We start from the raw sequence: 20,062 nt of genomic DNA on the forward strand, positions 1-20,062 counted from the left end.
TGAACTGTAGGCCAACATACTCCTGAATGTAATCAGAATCTGGACTGTATGGCTTGGACATTTTCTTTCTCTAAATCTACACATGGTCCAGGACCACAAGGTTGTCTTTGGAAAGTCACATATAATGAAGAAATAATTCCCACAGGCATATACGTTTGAAGGAACCAAAGCATTAATAATATGCAAGTCTCCTCTCCTACTTGTACATTATTAGGAAAATGTTTACTTGTCAAACATATTATTTATTCACTTTGTTTCATTCTTGTTTATGTTTCAGCAAGAGATGTCCACAACTGGATATTGTTTCAAACTTCTCACTTCTTGAAACATTAGTAGATTGTTTATTGGGACTTTGTAGAAGCCGCTCATGATGTCGTGCACATTTGGAAGCTGACCCATCTCTGTATTCACAGCTTTGACAGAAGAGCACAGAACCTGGGGTAAGAGTGAGAGGGGGAAGGAAGCGCTGCTAGGAAGGATAATTCTGGAAGATAAGAGAAGAAATACTGAGTTCTTCTTTAGGCAGCACTCTTTTAAGCATGGTCTTGCTATAGTCGCTTGTTAACCTGCTAGTGGGGGTAAAGTGTGCCAGTATATGCACAAAAATATGTAAAAGCTAGGAGTTTTTCATTCATATGAAAATATGAAGAATTTTCATATTAAGAAAATTCCCTCAATCCATACACAGGGATCTCTTCATTCCATAAAGAGAAATCAGTGCCTCTGAGGGGGCTAGAATTAAGGCAATGAGAGGCCTGAAAACAGTGTGGCATCATGTTTCCCCATTTCTAAACACTGAATCATTTCAAACAAATCCTAAATTTGGTAATTCATCTGAACGGGGTCTTTCACTGAAGTTATCAACACCCTTCATAGTAATGATATTTTCTTGCTAAGAATCGGGCCTGAGAAGTTTTTATATATTCTCCATAGAGTATTTACACATACTCTTATGCACACGTATATATACACACACAAACATGCCCACTCGCAAATTTATAAATATAAGTACATACGCAAAGAGGCAAGATTGAAAACCATGTCAGATTTGGAACGTTACCCACTTATCCAAACCATTTAAACTACCATCTACACAGTACATATTGAAACTCAACTTTAAGATTTCTTTTATTTTTATGTACAGCTCATTTTTTTGTTTGGAAATAAAATATCTAAGTACAGACAGACTGTAATGTTTATATGTATAGCTTTCAACAATACTTTAGCTGAATAAATGCTTTGTACATAGTTCTGTCTTTTAATGAGTTTACAGCTACATTGATAAAATGGATTCCTCACTTCCTTGATTGTTTTTAACCAATAACAAGCAAAGAGACAATTACAAGTTAATATTAATAAGCAGCTCAAATAACACTGGTTAAATTATGTACAATACAAACCATTCATACAAATCAAGACTAGGATATTGAATTTGTTACAATATTTTGTAATAAAGATAAGACAGCCACTTATAACTTACATGTCCTCCATGAGGCATTTTCCTTCCTAAAGATCATCTGGAGGGTTTTAAAATAGCTTTGCTTGACTAAACTCAACCAGGTTTAAAGGATCAGAGCTTAAAGAGTCAGAGAAACATAAAACCAGAATGTCTGCCCACATGTAAATTCCAAATGTTTGCCCATCTTTACTGGTAACAGGCTCACTCCATGGAAAAAGAGCCACCTAACACCACCTTGAATGTGCCTACTGTATGCTGGAAAAAAGTCACTATGCTTTGCTGTGTTCATATAGCAAGGAATACTGAACTCTAGACACACATTTTTTTCCCATTTTAACAAGTATTTAGTCCTACAGTATTATTTACTGGTACAGCTACTCCAAGCAGTAGAATGCATGAGTGGGGATTATTGGTATATACTCAAAGGACTTTCAAAGAGATTTCCACCACAGTCTGTGTAAGAAACTGTTCTCTGTCTAGTTAATCCATTTTGCTTGATGATAGTTTATCCCCAAACTTTAGTTATCAGACAATGAAAATCTCTCTTAACAGGAATCTCAATAGATATGAGCTGAAGAGTGTGTGTCTCTGTGTTTATGGTTTTATTTCAAATCCATAGTGATTTACAACTAGATTGATACATGGTGCTGACTGGGCAAAAATTACATTAGATTGTTTTCCACTAACATATTTGCAGCCATATGACATCATCAGCAGTTTGTAGACACATTCCAGGCAATAGATGTGGCTTTCCTCCTTGAGGTTACAGCCCTGTCATACGAACTCTTTTATTCCCCAGGCTTCAGTCTCAGACATATGTTTATCCTCACCCTGAGGGGAAGTAGGGTGTGTCACTGTGGTAGTTGTAATCAGGACACACCTTCTGTACTAGTTTATAATCTGTACTATAAAAGGAAATGTAAATACAGATTACTTTAAAGGGCTTGGAGCAGAGCCATGACACGTGGCTCTGGGTCTGCTCCTGATAACAGGTTTTTGAAGGGTCATAGTTGCAGAGTGTGTTCTTGGTAGCCTTGTCAACCTTTTCATACTCAATTCGACAGTTAAAGGACTTGGAATCTTTGGCATCAATCACTGTCTGTTGTGCCAAGTCAAATTCCACTATTTTTGTAGGGGGCACTAGGCTCACAGATACATTCCCTTGACCAGTGGAGTTATGCCTGAAGTAAACGCTAAACGTCCCATTGCCATGGTCAACGATTTTCCCTGTTATTAACAGATTTAGCTTCACAGTCTTGATGTTGGAATGAAAATCGCCCCAGCCAAACATTTTCTTAAATTTCCCAGTCTTGACAATAGGTCGTCTCTTTGCCCTGGGCCGTGGCTCTTGTAGGTCCGTGGAGTTCCTCAGCCAGTCCCAGAGATCTTGCTCAGTATAAGTTTCTGGGGCATCATATCGCAGGTCCAAATCTGTATCGTTCTCCTTTCCACGAAAAGTCTGTGACAGCAGTCGGCTGATGGACAAGTCTTTGCTACTTTCTGTCCATATGTGCTTTAGTGTGGATTTGGAGCTTCCTGATTTAAGAAGTTCTGATTTACCTCCATTTGTTAAATTTGCACAGGTAACCTGAAAAAGAATGAAGAAAAAAAAAAGAAAGGAGACATTAAGATATATAATACAAAACCCACCGTTTCCACCTGAGAAAATGAGCAGATTTCAAAATCATAAAGAACTATTTTTGGGGAGAAAAAACTACAGTCTCTGTACACAAGTCGAACAAAACAAAACTGTCTATTTTCCTCTTCGTTCCAAGTAGTTGTTATTTAATTCTCTTTTGTCAATTTTTTTGCCTTCAGAATTAGTTCTGACCATTCATTTAATTCTTCAGCATACTAGCTACCTCTTCATGATGCCTGTAATTGATGAGTAAGGAATGAAGTGTGCAAAAACTAAGTACACAGCTGTGCCATCCTGCTTTCAGTGACCATTTCTCATCTCAGAGTGAAGTACTTTTGTTTTAATGTTTTCTCCTCACAGTAGCTGTGTTTTCCCCTATCTGAGGCAGACTTGTTTATCTTTACTGCCCCTTGAGTTCACTGTTAGGGTGTTGTCTTGATGATGCCAATCTGACCATGCTCAAAGTCCATGTCACTGTAAATCCAACAATCGCAACCTAATTTCCCTGCTTCTTTTGTAAAAAAGACATTAGTCTGCAGTCTTGACTAAGACCTTCAGTAACAACTACAGTATAAATAACAGAATAATGTAAGTTTTAATGAGTTTCTTCAACAGCAATAAACCTACTGTGAATTATACCCCAATTAATGCAAGAGGAGTCATGCTCTTTTGCTCCCTTTCTAGATCAGCTACTGATTTGATGTGTCTGTATGAAGTTTGATATGTATTTCTCCCTTCCTCACTCCTGTTTCTTCACACCTTTCTCCATGAACCAAAGTGGTCTGTGCAAGACAGAGTCATTTGTGCAATTTCAAGGAAAAATGTGGCCACTTATCTGAAAGTAATAATTTTTAAAAATAGTACAAAGTGCATTTAAATTCAAAAAAAGAAAAAAAAGAGATACGGAGAAAGAAAACTGTGGATCGTGTTCCTAAAAATCATAAATTTCAGAGAGAGATTTTCACAGAATTCAGTGTCAAAGCAATTTTTTCTTATTTCTTTATTTTCTCTTTGCTTCAATTACGTGGAAAACCAAGAACATATGCAGCCTCACAGCTGTCTAACTCACAGCAGTGATGGAGAGCAGGTAGGGCTGGAATTAGCAGGGGACAGCAAAAAGACAGGAGGCATCTACAACATCCTTAGACTCATTTCTTTAAAACCTTAGACCAGGCGCACTACCACATTTTTTTAGTATTTGAACTAACATGAAGAAGCCGTTGAGTTTCTTATTTCCCTTTTCACGACTACATAACTCATTCTGAAAATGCCTGGTTTATAACCCTGTGTTCTGGCATGGAGTTACATTGTGCTTTCATATTTTCAGTTACATCTTTCTTTTCACTTAAAATAGAATTGAGTATATTCTCAACTAAGGAAATATATTGAAAATTGGCTCTATACTGGTATAACTGGAGGTATATGACATGGACAATATCTATCACAGCTTGACCTTTTCATTTCCTAACAATCATGGAATCAAAAATGCTTTATTAGCTTAAATACAATTTCAAGGTCAGTTGAAGACATATACATAAAAGCAGACTAAGTAGTCTTAGTATCCTCATATAGGAGGTATGTCCACAGCCTTTACAGTAAACAAATAGGTAAACTGTTCTGTCACATCCCACACAACAGCTTCCCAGTGCAATTCCAGTGAGAGGAGTCAGTAGAAGTAATAACTAAAGTATGGGTTTTATTTAAGACCTTGCCAAAGGGATGACTTTTTCCTCTTTTGAAATGAAAGAAGGATAAACACAGCCTAGCATTTTGATAGCCACTTTCTAGCTGCATCTTCGGATCAACATAGCGAGCCAAGCGAGAAGCTGTAAGAAAATGCACTGATGGTGTACTGGTTAATGAAGCAGCAATGAACATGTCACAGGGAGAGCGAACAAGACTCGGAATATAATTTTGCAGTGGCATATGGGGAAGGCGTGCAAAATAAGGGGAGATATGTGGCTAAAAGGAAAAATGTCCAGCATGAATCTGTCAACCTGTTATGAATCTAAGCAGTTAGTTAGGAGAGCTAGTCTACCTACAATATGTAGGTAGGACACAGATTATCACCACTATATTTTTCTTTCCTCAGAGCTTGCTTTTCGTTTGTTTTCCTTTCGGTCTCCAATAATTTACATTTCATAGGATTATGCAGCAAGTTTCATGTAACAAGCTGTAACGGAATAAAAACCATTTAAAAATAAGGTCTTTTTCTTTCAGCTAAAACTGAACAACAAAAAAGGGAAGCAAGTATTTTTTTATATAATTGCTGATTGATCCAATACAAGTACATTTTTGAAAGCCAGTATATTTCATGGAAATGAATGATTCAGATCCCATGTATGTTCAACAGCTTCATACTTGACCTAATAAATACAACTGATTGTTACTGTCATTGATTTAGTAACATCTGAAAGGCTTCTGGTCACGCAGTTAGCCCTGAGACCTCTGCAATTTTCATTGTGGGTAACTGACTACATTCATGTCTAAAGGCCTGAACCTGCCCTCCCTAGTCAAGTGTTTGTGTGAGTACTCAAGAAACAGCCCACAATTGTTAATAAAAAAGCTCTAGAATTCATAGCTCTTCACTAACATTTTCCAGTCAAGTGCTTTTTCATGTACTGTTAGTGCACTATGTGCTATGGAAAGCAGCTAAATGTATCCTCAGAGACTTGCACACCCAATAATACAGAGCACTGCTGTGTAATAGAATTTCTGCAAGTGCAGCAGTTATTTTCACATGAACTAATTCACAATTTTCTTCTGTCTCTCTTCTTTCCAACCGTAAGTCTGAAATAATACAGGAAAGATCATAAAATCTATGTGATTTTGCACTTAGCATTGTGAAAACTAGCTTACTGAAACACAGACTCATTTTAGCAAAACCTGGAAAAAAAGATCCAATTTAAAATGACTAATTGAAGGTTAAACCCTAGAGTAGCCAAAGTTCCATCCTGGCTTTTTTTCTTCTTCTTTGACTATATGTGCATGTAATCCAGAAACATACATACTTGTCTCTTAACAAGTAATTCAACATAAAAACAAGTCGCTTTCTCTTCCAAAACCACAGCCACTACAGACTGCAATGCATTCCCCTTCATTATTTAACTTTTTTTCAGTAACAAATTTCAATAAGATTTCACTGGGACTGTTGAAGTCTATACAGTAAGGGAGAGAATGAGCATTTTTCTCTATATTTACATTATAAAAAATTACAGAGATGACAGGAACAGATTTATGTCTACTTCACCCTACAAAAATAAGATCTATTTCAGCTTCTGTTGGCTGAAGTGACCAGGGTCCAGGCTTGTTTTTTATTGCATGTATATACAGAGCTTTCTATGGTAGCCAGCCTTCACTGGTAGCTTTAAGCTTTATTCTAATGGAGGAACAACAGTAAAGTATACAATAAACAATGAAAAGTTTTGTCAAGTACAGTGCAATACATCAATGTTGCAAAAGGGCTGAGGAGATGAATTTCCTGTGACTGTATAGCTAGAAGTGAATAATTATGATGTCAGTAGTGTCTGTATAGAACAATATTAAGGAGAAAAAAGATTTAGGAAAGCTTAGCCATTACGACAAATGTTACTGGAAAAGCAGCTCAGTAAGTATAACAAATTGACCTTTGCTTCCAGTCTTGTATCTTTAATGGAAAATACGACTTTCCACTACCTAGTAAAGCTTACTGATATCAAAAAGGTACAGGGAGCAGACTGCCTGGAACCTTTTTCAATGAATAATGACAAACAGCTATTCCATTTCTTCCTATGTTTTTAGGCAGAAATATAGACAGTGGTTTCCCTGGACACAATACATCAAAGCACAATTAATAAAAGACATAGGAATGATCTGTAATGCAGTTTTTGCTCCATTAAAACAGAATTTTCTATTCATTCTATATCCTTCGTTCTGAGGATGAAGAAATTTTCATGACGTTTAGCTTCATTAGATGTGTTTTAGTGAATATCTGTAGTTCATTTAGGACTTCCTAAGAGATAGGTAGGATTTGTCTCAAAAACCTTGGAGTCCTCTTTAAGACACTGAACTCTGAATGCTTAGTCAGATCAAATTTGAACATTTAAAACAAAGAAAACAAAGTTGGAAAGGTACGTCAGGAAGCCATCAGGGTCTCAAGCAGTGATTTAGGCTCTATTCTCATCTCAGGGCAAAATCAACAATAGTAATATTAATATTAAGATAGAGAAATTTGAGATTTAAAGAGTCATTCAAAGAGATACACAGTGTGTCTTGATTTCTCACTTTTCTCTAATACTGTTCATTACCTATAATTACAGTATTGGCTTAGAAATTACGTATTTGTTTATCTGAATATATGACTACTTGAGGGCAAATGAAAATGTAAACAACAATCTAATACTCAAGATAGAAAATCTCTCTCTTCAGGTAAACAACTAATCAAAACTGAAATCATTTTTGTTGGCATAACTCTGTAACAATTTGGCAGCACTGTTTGTGTACTCTCTGTACAGAAGAACTTAGAATTTTCTTTCCTCTGTCAAATATCCCAGCTGATAGAACAGTACTGTGACATAACTGTAAGGTAGACTCAGTGAAGGAATTGTAGCTGCTGCAAATTGATATGTGAAAAGAGGGCAAATGCAGAAAATCTCCCAAGTTTCTACCTCACATAGACAGAAATCTGTGTTTCAAACTTAGGAAACATTTTTCTGTTTGACCAGCAAAGAAAAAGTATTTCGATTTTTTTTTTTTTTTAATCAAAGCATGCAAACTCAGATGAATTTGAAAAATGAGAAAGAAAATCCTAATTTACTCAAATGAGAACACAAAAATGGTTATGTGGGATCAAGCCAAAAACTCAGAAAAGTGTCTGGCCTCCAACAGCAGCTGGAGGCCATTTATAAATATGTTGAACAGAGTCCTTGCACAGAGCCCCAGAGAATTCCATTGGTGACCTTCTTTCATTACTTATCATTTTAAAAGAAGCACCCGAAGTTCTCAGTAATATTATGTAAAATACTCATTTGGGATCATTCACTTCACTTATGTGTAAAATACAATATTTATGTTGCACAGAAACCATAGGGAAAGTAACATTTTTTTGTTGTTTTTTAACTGCGAAATAGAATTTAACATACACTGCAGTCTCTGTGTAGATTTTATGTTTTATTAAGATTTGCTTTATGCTATTTAAATTCTTGTTTTAATTTTTAAGCTATACTATTTGTTCCAAATGGCTTTTACTTGAAGGAAAATTTGAGCTTTTTTAATATTTTGCACAATAGAGATTATCCAAGACCAGCAACTGATATGAATTCAGTGAAATTTAATAGAAATTTAAATTAGAGTGCTTGTATCAGTTGATATCTGATTTGGACCTGACTAAGAATCAAAGAGTAGTTAGAAAATTGATATCCACAGAAAGATGAGGGCTCTGATATATCAACAGGTACACTTCTTTATTTAAGTATACTGCAATTCTTAGTAATTGTATTGTTGATTATAAACACAATGTTAGTAGCCTATTATACATAAGTATGAAAACTAGTTAGTTTCAAATAATTTTCTCAAAATGCAAAGATGATACAGCATATTCAGAGGTTGGTTTCCAGTAAGAATACTTTAGAATTACACATCAAATTTTGTTTTAATCTTATTTACTATCTTTTGAATTTACATTGCCTGTGGCTACTGCCACAAGCTCTGTGAATGTTAAGAAACAGACTGAAGAAGGAAAGTGGCAGACTGCCACCAATTTTTAAGAGGGAGTCAGAGCATATCCTGTGTCAGTCCAGTTCATGATTCAGAGTGGGAATCATCTACTCACCACCTCTCTTGCATGGGATTTCGGTGGTAGATACAAGCAACTCTTCTAGGCTTACTCCACAACTAATAACATGAGAAACAGAATGAACTACATGAACTATCTCAATTAGCTATTGATGGACCTTCAAGGACTGAATAAATACTCATCATCTTGTTCTCCTACAGTGCCTATCGCTTAATGAAATTGCCATTGAGAGAATACCGTGGAGGGAGCACAAATATTGCAGGCTAGAAGCAGGACAAGTTTGTTCTATCAAAACCCTTTCCACAAGACTACAATCACACCAAAGTCTACCGTATCCCATACTGTAAGTGCACTGAAGCTAGTGCTGTGTTATTTGTACAAGTAGTGTAGTCTTAGAATCATAGAGCCACAGTATGATATAATTGTTTGGATCAGAATGGATCACATGGATCCCTTGTCATGGTCAGGGATACCTCCCACTACCATCTACCTCCTATCTACACTGGGCTTGAACACTTCCATTATTCCACTTGAATACTTTCTAGTATTGCTTATACTTTTAGATCTAGGAAATTTCCTACAGAGGGCTTTCCTTTTGATGAGAGTATAGCTTTGCACTATTTTGTTATCTTTGGAGTTTTATTTGATCTTTGATCATACAAATAATTTTCACAAGTGTTTACAGTCTGAAAAATAACCTTCCTCGAGCCTGTTTTGTTAACTAGTGATTAGAACAAATGTTTACTACCTGGGCATTCAAAGAGTGTTTAGCCTTCTAAAGAGAGATATAGACACTCAAAATCAGTCAGACAGACTATGATTATGGGGATATTTCTTCTAGCAGCACTGCTCTGACACATTTTTTCTTTCTCAATTTTCTCTGCTTCGCCCTACCCAAGTATTGTCCTCTCAGCTGTGGCAGCACAGCTCTTTGTAAATTATTTGTAATGATTTTCTTTTCCCTTTCACAAACTACCAGAGTGGAAAAATGACTTGAAGTTAAACACCCAGACTCCTATAAGTGCCTGGAGAAAGCTGGGCACTTTGAACCAGGAATCAAAACCACAGATCCATACCAGGAAGTCATGAGATATCAGCTCTAAGGAACATTCTCCCTTTATCTAGAAAGCAGTGGCAAAAACAGGAACTGCTATCTCTATTGTCTTTCAGAGAAGGAATTTCATTGTTTTTCTTCAAAAAATATCTCCTGGGAAAAAAAAAAAAAAAAGAAAAGAAAAGAAAAAAAAGGAAGAGATTGCCATTGTCAAATTAATTTAAGAGCTTGAGAACATCAGCATGATGCCACCTAAATTCTTGTCCAGAAGGCCACAACAAAATCTAGCATAGCACCTTCATTTCTCCACTATAGTTCAGACAGAAGATTGGTACCTGGATGCTCAGGCCAACCAGAACCATAAAGGAAAGCATGGAACTATGCTTCCAGGCTTCCAGGTCAAGAAAAGGAAGTGCTGCCTCATTTAAAGGTATTTCAAGAACTGGGCAGCTCCAGAGGTGGTAGAAAATGGACTGTATAAATACACTTTGTAACTGCGGTTCTGAAATACATGAAAATTTATGAACTGTCCCTGCTCAATTTATTGGTCAGTCCTGACCCACCTCTGAAGTTAATTATAAAACTCCTAGAGGAGCAGAAGAATGAATACAGTGTGGCATTATGTAGTTTGTTTTCATTTTCTTGACTAGTAATATAATTAAGGTAGAATTGATGCTGTTCAACATCATTTCTCTATCTATTTAGAAAACATTACAGTACCACATATAACAGCCTGTGAACTGAAGGACCAGCTGAGTTACAATACAGTGTGAAATTCTTCTCATTACAATTTTACAGCTTTCTGCTTTCTGCCATAGAAGTGCTGGAATTCACTCCAAATATTTCTAATGGTAGAGATGCAAGTGAACTTATAAAGATTTGGAAAATGATTGAAATATATCCGTATGAAATATCCTATTAACTCTTGCACTACATTTTACATTTTTAGAAAGAATTTAAACTAAACTGTTGAAGCTTGCTGCCTGTGTTGTCATTAAGGATTTTTTACTTCAGTGGATTATGGCTTTTGAAAATTCAACCAGCTCTGTTCAGCAGAGGATTAAACTTCCATGGAATAAATTAAAGTGGGTTAAAAATGTCTAACAGAGTTTTATGACCCTTTTATTATCCCAGTATTGCACAGTGCAGCTAACTTTAAAATGAAAGTCTAGGTAGGTAAATAAATTTTGTCAAGGATATATTTCTCTCTTTCCACATTCCTATAAGCCTTCTTTTATTAATATTGGTATGCCATTTTCTGCATACATGTATAAAGTAATATTAAATAAAATTAGATTTTATTTGAAAGGCCACAGAGCAACGTTTTAATCAAAATTTGCACTGTATTTTTCTTTACAGATAACACGCTAAAGAAAATGTCTGTTTTTGCATGGCTACACATACCTTCTGAGGAGGATAAAAAATACTGTAGTGTGTTCTACACTGGTTAAATGGAAGATATCCCAGTAGTATACGGTGGCATCACAGTTTTGGTTGAGATAATTTTCTTTGTAGAGGCTCATATGATTCTCTGTTTTGGTGAGGGAGGGAGAGTGGGAGGGGCTGGTGAAAATAGTTGTCACAATACGCCAGAGCAGTGTTTACACAGACTGAAGTACTCATGAGCCAGCAGTGCGCTCTGGCAGCCCGGAAAGCAAATGGGATCCTGGGCTCCATCAGGAGAGGGGTGGTCAGCAGGGATAGGGAGGTGATTGTCCCTCTCTACTCTGCTCTTGTGAGGCCCCATCTGGAGTACTGTGTTCAGGTGTGGAGCCCTCAGTACAAAAAAGACATGGAGATTTTGGAAAGGGTCCAGAGGAGGGCCACGAAGATGATCAGGGGGCTGGAGCACCTCCCCTATGAGGACAGGCTGAGGGAGTTGGGTTTGTTCAGCCTGGAGAAGAGAAGGTTGCGGGGCGACCTCATTGCAGCCTTTCAATATCTGAAGGGAACTTACTCCCAGGAGGGGAGTAAACTCTTCATAAGGGCTGATAATAGCAGGACACGGGGAAATGGTTTTAAGTTAAAAGAGGGAAGATTTAGGTTGGATGTTAGGGGGAAGTTTTTTACTAGGAGGGTGGTTAGGTCCTGGAACAGGCTGCCCAGGGATGTTGTGGATGCCCCGTCCTTGGAGGTGTTCAAGACCAGGTTGGACGAGGCTCTGGGCAACCTGATCTAGTAAAGGTGTATGTTTGGTGGCCCTGCTAGGCAGGGGGGTTGGAACTACATGATCCTTGAGGTCCCCTCCAACCCAGGTCATTCTGTGATTCTGTGATTCTGTGATTCTGTGCCTTGACAGTGAGGAGCAGTGGATGCACAAGGAGCTGGGAGGTGGCGTAACCAGGACAGAGAGTGGTCAGGCACTGGAATGGCCTGCCCAGGGAGGTAGTGGAGTCGCCATCCCTGGCAGCATTCAAGAGGTGCCTGGATGAGAAGCTACGAGATATGGTTTAGTTTATGGCAGCAATCATAATGAGAAGACTAGATGATCTTACAGGTCATTTCTAACCTTGTGATTCTATGATTCTATGACAGCTCAACCCAACTAACTAAAGGGATATTCCATACCATATGAGGCCATGTTCTGCAATAAAAGCTGTGTTAAAGAAGGATGAAGAGAGAGATCTTAGGAGTGATGGCACTTGTTTTCCCACATAAGCACTATATGTGATGGGCCCTGCTTTCCTGGAACTCAATGAGCAAACCTGTTGCAGTGTTCCCAGATGGCAAAATGTTGGAGACATAAGAAAATGGCAAAATTTGCTCTTGATCTAAATCTGAACAGGACTCAACCACCAGTGCACATTTGATCAGCTGGGATGCAGGAAGATCAAGCAGCCTCAGACAAATACTACTTCATTTTATATACATCGTTGGCCTTTCTGTAACTCTGAACACAGATATCATGCAATGTCTATTATTCCATTAACAGGAATAAAGTTACAGACTACTAGAAGAGGATACCATATGCCAATTTCTCTACCTTTTGTAAAGTACATATATTTATTCAGTTAAGTATTCCTTTGTAGTATAATCTCTGAACTTCTGCTGACTAGTTTTTAGGTCTATGGTATATTTCTGAGTTGATCAAAGCAGATGCTGTGAAGGAACGTAGCACAGTCAAAACAAAATAGAGTACTCAACAGAAAAATCAACATTTTCTATGCCTAATAGTTGTCTTGTATTTTCTTCCTACAATAGCATCATAGCTAATTAAAAGTGAAAATTAATAGCCAACAGGATTAATCAAATTCCATATGCAAATATCTGGCTCATGAGATCCTTGGTCCACTTGCTAGTACCATCACTAAGGTCATTAATTTAAATTCAGATGAGTTACAAGTCTTTTGGGCATTGACACATAAGCTGAAGGATGTTATTCATTGCTAAGTTTTTCATACCAAAAATGAAAAGCATAAGAAGAAAATACATGAACAGCATTTCAGCACATTGATTTCTAAGATGATGAGCATTCCTATGAATTTGTCTTTGGAGGATCACAAATACTCTGCTATAACATGGAGTAGTTCTGATACATAGTTTTAAATTCACATTAAGATGTACTGAAGCAAGTTGAATACAGATAGTTCAAGGTCTACTAGGCTGATATCTTTGGGATTATTTTATGCTTGCTGATCTCTGCCTAGCACCTTCAAAGAACAGAGAAACTTTTTTTAATCAAAACTTGAGTCCAAGTTTCATAAACCCTTCAGAGACACTTTCGTAGTCTACAGAAAGGGACCAAACTACCCCAGTTAGCAGAAAATATAAACTTGGCTTCCAAATAGAAATACAGGAGCCCTAAAGCATTAGTAAACTAGAGGTAATTGAGTGCATTCTCAGACTAGCATCTCCTCAGCTCACTTCAACTACTCCAGTGTCTTGATCCATAACTGCATTCCCAGGCAGGGTGTCTAGAAGAAATGTAGTCTTTTAAGGCAAATTATTATGGACTGCCCAAAACCTATGAACTTTCTCCAAATGCTGATGGCTGAAATATTTTAAGTTGAATAGTTAACAGAATGACTGCAGAGTAATAAAGTAGTGATGGCACTATATTACATTTCCTACGTAAAGAATAAAAGTATAAAATTTATTATTCTGACCTTGTATCACAGTGGCTTCTCAGTTATGTAAAAAATTCAACTGGTCTATCGAAATGGATTTAGAAAACAGTGAACTTCCAACATGTGTAGTACTCAGAAGGTTTTGAGAATTAGAGAAAAAAAATGGAGACCAGAAAATAAGGCTGGAATCCTTATATGTGTGGGTTGGAGTATTTAATCAACAGCATGTATGTAGAGAATCATACAATGTCTTTTGTTGGAAGTGATCTTAAAGATCATCTAGTTTCAATCCCCTCCTATGGGCAGTGTTGCTACCCCCCAGATCAGACTGCCCAGGGCCCCATCCAACCTAGTCTTGAATGACTTAAAGGATGGGGCACCTACAAATTCTCAGGGCTGCCTGTGCCAGTGCCTCACCACACTCTGAGTAAAGAATTATTCCCTAACATCTAACATAAAAATCCCGTCTTCTAGTTTAATGCCATTCCCCATTCTTATCACTAATAGTATTAGACCATGTAAAAAGTCAGTCTCCCTCCTGCTTGTAAGCTCCCCTCTAGTACTGCAAACACTAAAATATAACAAACTCAGGGTTCAGGAAAAATCAGACATTATTGATTCCAAATCAGCATGAATCAGGAAATGTGGGAGTTCTAGAGATATATAGAGAAGAAGGAACTCCTCATATCAAGTTTGAGAGATCCTTCATCTTGGAGTCCATTCTGCTTTGACCTCAGACCGTTCTGAGTGTCACTGCCTTGACCACACAGAATTGTTCGGGCCAATTCTGTTTGTAGTTCCATTTGTACCATCTCTTGTTCGAACTGGCTTTCAGTGGAGTGGCTCAGATAGGAATTAATTTCTTCGACTTTCAGAGAATAAATATTTCCTTAAAGAGAGGTCAAGACCACAATACATAAACATCTGCCCCCTCCCCAAAAGCAAATATTTCTTCCATTGCTGTATTCTCTATATTTGTGTGGCTGAACAACAGCACAAAACAATTTAACCTTAGCAACTAAATTTCATTTGTTACCTGCCAAATACCGGTACAAAAGATAACTATGAAAAAGCAATAAAATCCTCATTCTAAGGCAATAGGTAACACGCTTTTGCTATGATATACTTGCTAAATAACATTCAATGAACTCATAAAAGCATTTAATTTAAATTTAAATGCCCAGCAGTTCTATTTTTCAGGGAGTAAACTACACCTTTCCTTGTGTTTCTTTGAAATGCATTTGCAGAATAGACATCATTTCAAAATCCACAATTAGTGTTATATATGATTACTATTACTGCAGTGTTCATGATCCACCCTTTCATCAGGGTTAGGACATACTAGAAACTGCAAAAATATACAGTCCCTGCCCTAGACAGCTTTATCATAGAAATAGAATTTGCCAAGGCAAGAAAAAAAGAAGAAATATTGGTGATATCACAATTCAACTACAAAGTTAAGAGTTCGTACAAATCTCTGCACTTTTACTTTGAATGTCATATACACGATATCCCAAAAATGTTGATTTCAATCACCAGCAGAGACATAAAATGCCACTAGCTGTTTTGAAAGATATACAAATTCTGGGAAACAAAGACATCTCAGAGGAGATTTTTATTGTACTCAGTAAGTCCATATGATCAAAGGAACTGAAACCCACTCGTAGGAGATTAAGAGGTCTGAATATTCTCCACAGGTAAGGATATCTCTCCTTACTTGTGAGACATGTATGACTTGTTGCTTTGACAAGAGTTGTCGTAAAGGTAATGATATATATATGTATATATATAATCCATCCTTGAAAGTGTGAATTCATCAATTCCCCCTTCATTATCCAGCTGTCAGTCAATAGCACCTCTCGGTAATTTCTAAACTGCATAATGAATGACATTTTCTGCTTTTTTAAATTTACTTAATCAAAGTCTAATAATATAATTCCCATAAACTTATTGAAAACCAGTAAAATCTTATTCAACTTAGAAGTATAGCTGCTTTTTAAAGGGTTCCTTACTTTACTGTATGAGTAACTAAGACATGAGACTGTAAGACAGCAAGAAAAGTCCAATTTGTACTTGTTACAAGATTATATCCATTCAGTGAATTTTTTTGAGCCCTCATCTTACAGATATTCTTTCTAAAATAAGTTTATGAAATAGTAGAATCCAGTAATACACTGGATGAACTAATAGAATAGATGTTCCAGTAATTTCAAAACAATATTTTCTATGGAGCACAATGTATACAGACATTTGGTCTAAAAGATATTATTTTTACAAAAAAAAAAAAAGATATTCAGTCATGCAGTAGTTGCAGGATAGTATGAGAAGATCAGGCTTTGTAATTTACAGTATCTGTATCATGGTAGTAAATATAACCAAATGTCTGAAGCCTAAAATCCAAATCAAAGACCTAATCCCTTCATTCTTAGCCCCTAAATGCGTTTGGTGCCCAGGAAGTAGGAGAAGGGCAGTGACTGTGAGGTTCTAAAGAGAAAACACACACGTGTATGCAAATAATTCAGCTATGGCATACTTTTGTCTAAAATTACCCATGCCTTTTCAAGCACTGTCATGTACTTTGAGTAACGCAGAAGCAGATCCTTTGCCAACATCACTGACTACCGCTTAACTGATTTTTCAGTAGGTCCATGCCTGATTAATCCAGCTGAGGATCTGACCATACATTTAAAATTACCAAATGCTTCATTTTTAGTTACAATCAAATAACTTAAAACAATTTTTAATAGTACCTGTGTTCAAAAATATAATTTGATATCACTGAGGTTAAAAAAATTTTAAATATATCTACTGAATATGAAGGATTCAGGCAGGAAAAGCAATTTTCTGTCATGTCCTTCAGTCCAAAAATGAGCATAATTTTCGTTACAGGGAAGAGCAGTAAGGGATGCATAGCAGTCTCTGCGTCTGTTCAATTAACTGCTCATTCTAATCAGATTGCCAGCAAGGGATCATTAGGAGTTTAGTGTTTATGATGTAAAATATCTACTAGGAATTGGATTTTGATCATAACTTCATTTCACATCTGTTTCACAGTAACCAATAGAACAAAAGAGTGTTAATCACTCTTGACCTTTGCTGGATTTGAACTGGTAACTTGATTGTTAACCCCTACGGAGGGTCTCTGAAGTAGCTGTAGAGCCTCTGAGGCATGCAGCTTGAACCCCTCTTTTCAACATTGGTTTTAACCAACAACATCATCAAGAATATGCTCAGACTTGCCAATGCTAATTACAGCTTTGGCCACAGTTTTTCAGATGAAGTATAGATGAAACTGTCTAACTAGAAATATTAAGAAAATATGCTGGGCTCTTAGTGATTATATATTAATCAAAAAGTAGCTCCAGCCAAGATGATCTTGCAGCCAAGAAGATCTTGCAGACTCATGCAACTAAACAGTCAGGCTGCTTCAAAGAAATGCCCAGTTCCTGGCAATTGGAATTCTTGAGGAGCCAGGTGGAAATCTGTTAGTTTTGGCTTGTGTCAAAATCTTCCCCCAGATGGTAATACAATTCCAAACAAACTGAGATTCACTTTGCAGTGAATTTCATTATAAGAAAGGATCATACATAGCAAAGAGATGAACAAAAGTTTTTCCTCTCCTCAAATTTCAAGCTATAGTATAAGAGCATTTCTTTGAGGCTTTACTCTGAATATGATTAGCTTATTCTAAGTTTCTTATTACCAAATCTAATCTTTTTTCTTGGTTATTTTCAAATTTACATTCAATTATATTTTAGACTAACAATTACTAACTGAGAAAAGAAAAGCAAGGAAGCCTACCTTGCACTCAGCACCTGAACAGATATTTCAGTTGAAAAGCAGGTAAGCCTTCTTGCAAAGCTTAAACTAGGAGAATGTGTTTTGCACTGTATTTTTTGTGCTGCATTGACAGAGCCCTCATTTCCTACGCTGTTATCCACTGCATATTTTACAAGGCGAATACAGTATTACAGTAATTGTATGTTTTCACTGGAATGAATCATTTTCTCTTTAAACTGAGTTCTGGCCAGTTGAAATTGGCAAGGACCACAGGAGATGCTAGTAGTTCACACAAAGGGACATATTAAAACATACTTCCCAGTTTGATGGGCTACCAGATACTTGGTGTACATATCAAGGGACAAATAGAGAGCATGGTTTACCGGTGTGCAAATAAGAGCAAGTTATACTATGAGCGGACTATTCTTCAGTGGAGTTATTCTAGTACTACACATACATGACCGAAGCCTTAATCAGTTCCATGTGTTTACTGAATAGTCCACTGAGTATCAACTTACTAAAATAGGTAATTAATTTTTGTCAGAAGTGAGAATATTTTCCCTTTCCTGATGTCTTGGTAATACTGTGACATGCCTGCATACGTAATACAAACTACTTTAAAATTAATAATTTTGACAATTAAAGCCTAGAAAAGAAAAAAATCCTTAATTTTTGCCCTAAAATCTTGGCAAGAGACACACGTGAGTACTTAAAACCAAAAGCTGACTGAGAAAATTGTGTGGTTTCTGCTTTATTGAAAATATTTCATCAACTAGTATTTTTCAAACTTTTATACATAGAATCACAAATCAATCTCTGTCAGGCCCTTCAGAGAACCAAAAAAAAACCACTTAAAGAGCCATGAAAAGACTTAGAACTTTTGAACCATTCCCAGCCCTCCTATTGTTGCAGCAGTTCCTCCAGGAAGGCAGCTTGCCAACTTTCACAAACAAACCCCCTAAACAAGGGAACTGAGGTATTGGATGGACTGTCAACAGAACTTGTGGCCAGCATGCCAGGCCACCTGTTCTAGGGGGAATTGTGTGATGGAAAGAAGCTGGATTCAATTTCCTTAGCAATTCTCTTTACATGGCTTCCCAGTATTTATCAAATCTCTGCCACCTGGACAAACTCCCATTGTGTCCAGCAGAGAAAGGGAACAATGAAGGAGAATGTGTATTCCCTCTCCCCATACAAGTTTGATGTCAGAAACTCCTAAGTAACTAAGTAACAGATCTTACAATGGAAATGTAAAATCTGTAAATAAATAAATAAATAAATGAGGAAATTTCTGAGAGATTTACTGAGAGATTTATTAAAAAAAAATAATAAAAATAATAAAAAAATTTTCTTCATTTTCTGCAAAAATCAGTGAAAACTTCAGGGGACTGAAAGAGTGAAACACCTACAGGTATTCCAGGGGGAAAATATCTGTACATCGCTCTTATATGATTTAACACACTAAGGCTTAGATGTCTGGAGGAACATAAAACCATTCACCAGCAAATCCTCTTTGTCTTACTCCTCAATATACTCAAAAGACAAAGATATCAACAACATACCAACAGAAAATTATACCAGACAAACACATATGAAAATTACTTTCTTCCTTTACCTTGCAACATAAAAAGCAATACAAAATTCTTTCAGTATTTAAAGGAAGCATTTAAATTCATTTCTTCTGTTGACCATTTATAAAATGTAGCTTGAAAAAACCTTAGTGACATAGAGTTTGTAATACTGTGGGAACATAATATACAAATAATATGCTCAAATACAGCACTTTTCCTTGAAGACATCAAAGTATTTTACAACAGAATCAAGTCTGTCTACTACATAAGAGTTATTACTATCATTAAAAATATAAATGGCAAAATGAAAGTACTGAAAGTGACACAACTTGCTCAAGAGAATCCAAAACTACCCTAAATGCCACTTTGACTGAAAAATTGTATCATCAACAAAAATCAATCCAAGAATAATCACGGCCAGTTATGTAGCATATTCAGTGAGGATATTAATTCAAATGTGGTCCTAGCAAGAAAGCACAAATAGAAGAGTATTTGTAACTGGAATCAATTTTAAGCTAATAAATATCTGCTCTGATCAGAAATTCAGGAAATAATTGCAAGGTTAAAAATAGAAAGTACAAATAACTAATAGCATAGTTTGAAAGGAAATATGTACTTTGAAATCCAAATAGTGCAATGACTTTTTTTTTTTTTTTTCCTAATAAAATACCTGTCTTGGGCATAATAAAAAATGAGACAAGCAGACAAGGGTACTAAGA

At 36.5% G+C, this 20,062-nt stretch overlaps 1 protein-coding gene across 4 annotated transcripts in view; it reads right to left on the reverse strand.

Moving 5' to 3' along the window:
* Window positions 1-1,906: 1,906 nt before the first annotated feature.
* The window catches only part of NXPH1 (neurexophilin 1), a 135,769-nt gene continuing 117,613 nt past the window's right edge, over window positions 1,907-20,062 (reverse strand). For 2 of the 4 annotated variants that reach the window (XM_090142156.1, XM_090142155.1), the window contains exon 3: window positions 1,940-3,047. In XM_090142156.1, the coding sequence (XP_089998282.1) occupies window positions 2,286-3,047 (762 nt within the window). In that variant the 3' untranslated portion in view covers window positions 1,940-2,285. Of the gene's footprint in view, window positions 3,048-20,062 lie in introns of all 4 variants that reach the window. The other 2 variants (XM_090142157.1, XM_031614454.2) reach the window with 2 other exon arrangements.

Source organism: Phasianus colchicus, chromosome 6 (genome assembly GCF_987193195.1).
Source record: "Phasianus colchicus chromosome 6, bPhaCol1.hap1.1, whole genome shotgun sequence".
Taxonomy (NCBI): domain Eukaryota; kingdom Metazoa; phylum Chordata; class Aves; order Galliformes; family Phasianidae; genus Phasianus; species Phasianus colchicus.